Raw genomic sequence first — 7,416 nt, forward strand, 5'->3', positions numbered from 1 at the left:
GTAGTGCCTACACTTAATAGCTAAACAATTGCTTATGAGTAACAAAGTTTTATATATCAGTTTGATATACGTTATATACGAAAGTATATTTAATTTCTCCCCTCACAAGTGGTTCATGGTTAGGAACCAAATAATTTCATCTTATCATTATTGATGTGCGGTGTATATTTTGATTAACACCATAACGCACAAAGATGGGTTCTCAAAGTTGAGAAAACAAGTTAGTTTTTCTAACATGAGGGGGAGACATGATAAACAGTTGAGAAAAGGTTACGTGGAATGAATTATCACTGGTACATCTAGATCCTCGAATAAGATAATATGAACTTGAAGTTCATAAAAGGATAATTCAGTTGCAATATATTGCAAAGCATGCCAGACGCATTTGCTGACCCAAAGAAAGTAACTATATTCTCATTGCAAATGCTCCTATTAAGTCCTAGAAGGACAAAGTCTATGGTACGCTTGAAGCGTATAGACAAGTCGGTTTCAAATAAACTTCTTGATAAAGAAGATGAGCAAATGATCTAAATGATCATAATAAAGGAGGCGAGTGATCTAGAAGATCACATGAATAACACTTCATAAAATCTCATGAGAGATTCAGGTACCTGAATATATGAATGAAGAGATCTCTATGTTATGTCTTTATGAAAAATAAGGAGGTTGGAACCGATATAAAATGTTTGTCGACGACATCTATAATAGCGCTAAATATATATGAGGATCTTAAGTCTGGAGAAACAATTTGAATAGAATTGGTTTCATATGAAAGACATGTGGTTTTGGACATGTAGTTTGAACATGTGGTTCAAATACTTGAAAGTATAAAGTCAATGGTATGTGCAATCAGTTTTCGATATCTTGTATGTCTAGCATGACATGAAAACTTGATATGCATCTAAAGTCTATTGTATGACTTATATGACAATCCTTGAAGGATTTAAATCGCTTGAAGCATATACAATTCTTGATCTTGAAGTACTACTTCCTCAGTGCAATTTGTGCACAAATATATCTTGCTATAACTATAGGCATGATAATATGATACCAAGAGTTTTCACCTCTATGTGAAGATATTGAACTGACGGTTACAACAAGATCATATGAAGATAATCCATCTCTATCAAGAATGATGATTTTCAAGGTGCAACATATTCATTGGAGTTAATATGGCGGATTTATTCACCAAATCTTTGCCAACGTCAACCTTCAAGAAGCTAGTGCACAAGATTGGGATGCGAAGGCTCAATGATGTGAATTGATGTTCTCATCTGGGGGAGTTAATACGCATTGTACTCTTTTTCCCTTACAAGGTTTTGTCCCACTGGGTTTTCCTTGCAAGGTTTTTAACGAGGCAACCAAAAGGCGTATTGTTAGATATGTGTACTCTTTTTCCTTCTCTAGAATTTTTTTCACACTGGGTTTTATTTTAGTTAAGGTTTTAACGAGGCACATTATCTGTTGAATAGACATTCAAGGGGGAGTGTTATAAATAGAATTTTATTTATGGTGAATGTCTATATTTAGAGAGATTCTAGGGTTCATTGCTTGGTGGCTAAGTCACCCACTCCCTATAAATAGAGGGTTCTATTCTATTGTAATTCATCCCAAAATAAATAAGAATTCTCTCTCCCTACTTTTCCTTGCAATATTCTTCTTCTTTATTGTTTCATAACACCTCCTTCTTTTTATGATTCTCTTAGGTAAAAAAATTTTAGCGGCTTTATGATTTTTTAAGAAAAAGAAAACACACACATACACACACAGAAAAAAACGTTTTGGCTAACTAGTGATTACCCTTTTATGCACGTTAGGGAATTTTCCATTTTTTCCCCTTTGGTTAATTTGGTATTTTGCTGGTAACAATCATTTTGAATTTAGGAAATTTTTTGTTTACTCCTTGATGTATTTATTTATGGGTAAAATATGTCAAAATGACATGTCATAGCCATTTTTACGGGTGGTTATTACAAAATAGTCCGTGTTTACTAAATTTTGAAAAGTAGCCACTATTTAAAGCAAAGATAAAATTTGAACAAAAATACCCTAACTGAAACAGGAAAAGTTTTAGCATAATATGTTCGATTATGAAACTCTTGCGTATAAACTTCCCGCATATTATGTTGGAACTCCAACATATTATGAATTCAAGCACATTATGTTGAAATCTCATATGTAAATAGTTCGAATTCCAGCAAATTATGCTGGAATTTTTCAGGATTTTAAGGATATTTTTGTTCAAATTTTATTTTCACATGTAAAAGTGACTAAATTTTCGTTACTTTTGAAACTGTAACTAAATTTCAATTAGCAGTTGTAAATCAGGCGACATTCCTCGTCATAAAAGTTCACTATTTCACAAGAAATTAAAAAATAAAATAGAACAAAGCTTACAAAGTATAATATATAAATGGACAAAAGGGTAAAAGGAAAACATTCGATTATTTATTAATAATATGTTTTCTTTTTCTTCTTTTTTTGTGACAACCAATTGTAAAGTTACCCTAGATGGCATGTCAAATTGATCTTGTTATTTATTTAATATAATCTACTGTTTATTTTATCTACATTTTCTAGTAGTATCGTTTTTACTGCATTAATCAAATGCAAAACTAATGTTTTTTCTAGATTTATTGATTTTCCAACATAATGCATTTTAAGAAAATCGAATATGTGCTGACATGCCATCAGAATTTAGAAGATCAATAAAATAACCAAAATTTTCTACACTAAACGAATGCAGTAATTTTTTAAAATATAAGCTGACAATACGTCCTCAATTACAAAAATTAAGCCGGAAATTATAGAATTCACTCAAATTAATCTATAGAAAACTTGTATTAATAAAAAAAAAAAAATCCCCTTCTTTTTGTGATTATGTTAGGTAAATTTTTTTAGCGGCTTTAAGATATTTCAAGAAAAATGGGTAATAATTTATTTTGTTTTTGACAAATAGAGTGTTCATTGATAGTTAAATTATATTGCCTAGAAAAATGAAACAATATCATAATTAATATGCAACTTGATGATTAATCAAAGCGAAATAGGGGGGAATTTCAGAGAAAATCACGAGAAAAAACCTTAGGATTTTACAAATTAATATACAACCACAACATTAACATGAATGAGAAAAAAATACAATACTTCCATTAAAAAAAACATTAATTACATGTCAAGAGCTTATGGCTATCATCTTTCACGTTAATGCACTCATAACCCATGAGGTTAGTCCATCTGTAAAAACCTCTAATTATTATTTTCAAATTATTCACACTTAATATGGCAAAAAGAATGCTTACCTTATGATACTTGGCAGAAATAATTATGATTATTATTAGCATTACCTAAGTAAAAAACAAAATACTATTATGTAATAGCCAATTCGAATTTGAAAGGGCAAAAATTGGTTCCTATAGTTGATAATCGCTATTGACACGGCTCAGAAGTAAAATAATAATAATAATAATAATAATAATAATAATAATAATAATGACGGTTCAATAATACAAATTTACCCCTCAATAACACTAACTGTAATATAAAAAACAAAATAAGTGATGGTCTAGAGAAATACTCGAGACTTAACAATTCTCAAATGGGCAAATTAGTCAATCCAAGAAAATTTCTAAGGAATTTCTATAAAGAGGACAAAAGAAGGATTAAGCAAAAGGATAAACATAGAAGAGAAACAAGATTTTAGTTTCACAAACCATATGAAAAACTCATAATTTAGGATAATAAATACTTATCCGTACGATATTTACATCAAATCAAGTAACATAATCTAAGCAGTAAAAAACTAAAAAGTAAAAATCAAAGGCAGACCCTTATAAATCTCTAGTCTCTACAACAATCTCAAGTTAATATTGATGGTAGGCTATAATTGCATTTTTTAGTCGCTTATTACACTCGAATTTACTGCACTTTAATTGAGTTTGCTCTTTAATCGCTAGTGTTTTGCACTAATTGTGTTTTTTGTGCCTTGTAGGTGTGATTCCGAGCTATATAGATGTTATGGAATGAATTTAAGTGATTTGAAGCTTTGAAGTCTGAGTAAAAGCTCAAGGAATTAAGCCGGGATCGTGTTCGGGGGACATATTTTGGACATAGATTCGACCTAAGGAGGCAAGAACACATTGGGAGCAAGGCGGAGAATTCTTCTACCAGTTTTTCCTTCCTCTTCCTATTTTTCATTGTTGGTTATGACTTTTAGTATTGTACATACTATTATGAATAGCTAATTTGTTATCTAGAGTTTTGATAGAACCTGTTGTAGGATGAATTCTTGTTATGTTTTTATATAATTGAGCCATAGCTTTTCTCTATTTGTTCAACTACGTTTATATTCTGGTTGGTTGAAGAGCTCTCAATTAGCTGTGCCTATTTAGTATGCATAACTCGGGAGAGAGTGCATATTTAGGTAATTGTTGAACAACACCACTCCCAGAGTATATGAGGGATCAATAACCGAGGGTTTAAAGGTGGGATTAGGGATAACAAAGCCTTGGGTGCGATCTGAAGTGAGCTGTATTAAAAGCCAGCTAGCGTAGCTCGGGAGAGTGCGTCTAGTAAATTGTCGTAATTACTCGGGAGAGATTTACGGTAATAAGAGTGCTCATGATCGGTAGAGAATACTTAGGCGAAATTATAGAAGACATAGCGGGAAGGATTCCGACAATTGGGGAAATCATAACTCTAGACCTCCTTAATCTTTTCTCTAACCCTCAGTATCGTTAGTTGTTAATTTACTATTTTAATTTGTTAGTTAATTAGTTAAACAGAAGAATCTTAATATCTATAAGTTAGGAATTGTTCAAGCTTGTCTTCTTGGTGATAGTGAACAACTATAGCTAAACCTTAGTTCTCTGTGGGATTCGACTCCGGACTTGTAAACCGGATTATATTTGCAGCGACCGCATTGTCCTTTTTATAAGGCATAGTNATATATATATATATATATATATATATATATATATATATATATATATATATATATATATATATATATATATATATATATATATATATAAATATAATTTCGGCAAAATAGAGTTATATCTTGCATTTATCGATTTGATGTAAATACCGATACGAGTAAATTTTTACCAATTACGATTAGGTGTGGTGGGTGGGCAAGAGGGGGGTGGGGGTGTGGACGTGATGATGGGCTAGCTGCCTTGGTTCGAACCAATCCAAAACATCATTGCGAATCTTTGGAAGACCAAGCCCCTACCATCATTGGACAAACTCATGAATTACCCAAAATACCCCAACTTAAGGCCCAAATCTCTATACAAAATGACAAAACTACCCTTAGTTTACCTTCTTACAAAGACATAAATACCCTTTACTGCCAAAAAAAAAAACCATCATTCACATGACGCCATCAAAAAACACTATAATCATCATTATCATAGTAGAATAGAAGAAGAGGAGGAGGAGGTTAAATTAGGGCTGATCTAGTGCAAAAGTTACAGCTTCACGTAAATTCAGTAATTTTTGTCTAAATTTTGTATTTATATTGAAAATTTTGTTAAATATATAAGAATATTTAGTTCAGAATCTAATTCGTTGGTTTGATGGTCCGATTATTATTGTCTATTGACTTAATATTATTATAAAAACCCATAAACTTAAAATCCTGAATCAGCGTCGGGGTTAAGGCCTTTGTCCTTTGCTTCCTATAGATTACAATTATACACAAGCCGCCTTCCATGCTTACACATGCATGATTATTGTGCAGAGAAACAAACCCCATAAAGATTTATCTCTCTCTCTCTCTCTTTTCCTCTCTCACTCTCTCTCCTACTTTTGCCACTATATATATTGACTTGCTACTCCCTTTTGTTTCACTCCAATATTTGTCTACAATTTTTACTGCCCAAGAACTAGTTGTTCTTCTTCTTCTTGTTCTATAACTAACCAAGTCCTACGAAAGGTAATCTTTTTTGAAAAGATAAAGAACAACAACCCCCCCCCCACCCCCACCCACCCCCACCCACACACACACACAAACACACACACACACACAACACAACACTCTTTGTTTGTCTCATTGTTTTTCTTATATTTCACCAACAAAGATAGACAAAAGCTTTTTGCATTGCTGCATTTTTAAAGTTTAGAACTTTCTTTTGTTTATTCCTTTTGTCTTCTCCTACAAACTAATATTCTCAAAGGTTTTATGAGTCTCTTTTCTTCTCTATTTCTTTCTTTTTCTTTTGTGAGAATGAAATTAGTTACTTCTTAGATACTCCCATATTTTTATGTCTTAGGTACATAGGTTGTAAATGAAAAAAGAATGTTCCTTTACTTGAAAAAATTGTTAACCTAGGAATATTTGTTATATTCACTTTTTTGAAAATTTGCAAGGTTTTTCCTCTCCCTCTATGTAATCTTGATCAATTTCATGCATGTTCAACTTGGGAATATTACAAATTTCCTTTTTTCTTCTCTACCTTTTCTTGATTTCCAATAATTCTTTTCTGTGTGTGTAAATAAGAAGTTTGTCTTGCTCTCTAGACTTTATTCTTGTCTTCCAGATGAGGACAATAAAAAGGAACCAATTCTTGAAAGTGTGAAGATTTGAAGATTTTTCTTATTCTATTTGCTTTGTTTTTAGTAACATTACTTAATTTTTTAATAAGAAATTTTCAGCATTATATTAGTTGTACTATCAACACTACATGTTCTATGTTTTCTTCATCCCCACTTGCCCTCTCTGAATTGTAATGATTTCCCCTACTTTCCCTACCATACAAAGGTTAGGCAATTCCATTAATTACACTGCATTTCCCCTCTGCATCTCATCATTTCCTTTAGTTTCCTCCCTTTTTTCATCATTTCATTTATTTATTTGTTATTTCATAATGTCATAGCTGCATTGTTTAGATTATGATAAATATCAAATAATATTTTTTTTTTTCAGGAAATGGACAGACTCAACTCAAAGCTATACTTACAAAATGTGTACATAATGGCTGAAAATGAGAGGCTAAGGAAAAAAGCTGAGCTTCTGAATCAAGAAAATCAACAACTTTTGAATGAACTTAAGCATAGGCTTTCAAAAGCAAATGGTGCTGGTTCTAGTGGAGGAAAAAACAACAACAATATTCCTGATCTTAATCTCACCAATTGTTCTTCCTCCAAATCTGCTTCAAAATCCAACAAAAAATAAAAAATAAATTAAATATTATCATGGGTCCCACCTAGTCATTGAACTACTAGTATTATGGTTTTTTTTTTGGGGTGTTAAATATTAAATATTAGTAGTATTATTATAGTAGTAGTCAAATAGTTGGAAGTTATGGATGTTGATCTTTTGCAGTTTTAGTTATATGTAGTAGTAGAATAGGTAGGAGGAGGAAGGAATATATATTTTTCTGTTTACATATTTTGTTTTTTTTAGTATTG

General features: G+C 31.5%; 1 protein-coding gene across 2 annotated transcripts; it reads left to right on the forward strand.

Annotated features, from left to right (window-relative positions):
- Window positions 5,861-7,416, forward strand: LOC109230636 (protein LITTLE ZIPPER 4-like). 2 transcript variants are annotated; one of them, XM_019396092.1, is made up of 2 exons: window positions 5,861-5,941; window positions 6,932-7,416. In XM_019396092.1, exon 2 carries the CDS (start codon window positions 6,935-6,937, stop codon window positions 7,178-7,180), a length of 246 nt encoding a protein of 81 aa, XP_019251637.1. In that variant the 5' UTR covers window positions 5,861-5,941; window positions 6,932-6,934; the 3' UTR covers window positions 7,181-7,416. The 2 variants fall into 2 exon arrangements, with proteins under 2 accessions (XP_019251637.1, XP_019251638.1); XM_019396093.1 differs by lacking the exon at window positions 5,861-5,941 and adding an exon at window positions 6,615-6,766.

The sequence above is a fragment of the Nicotiana attenuata genome, chromosome 7, assembly GCF_001879085.1.
Source record: "Nicotiana attenuata strain UT chromosome 7, NIATTr2, whole genome shotgun sequence".
Classification (NCBI taxonomy): Eukaryota; Viridiplantae; Streptophyta; class Magnoliopsida; order Solanales; family Solanaceae; genus Nicotiana; species Nicotiana attenuata.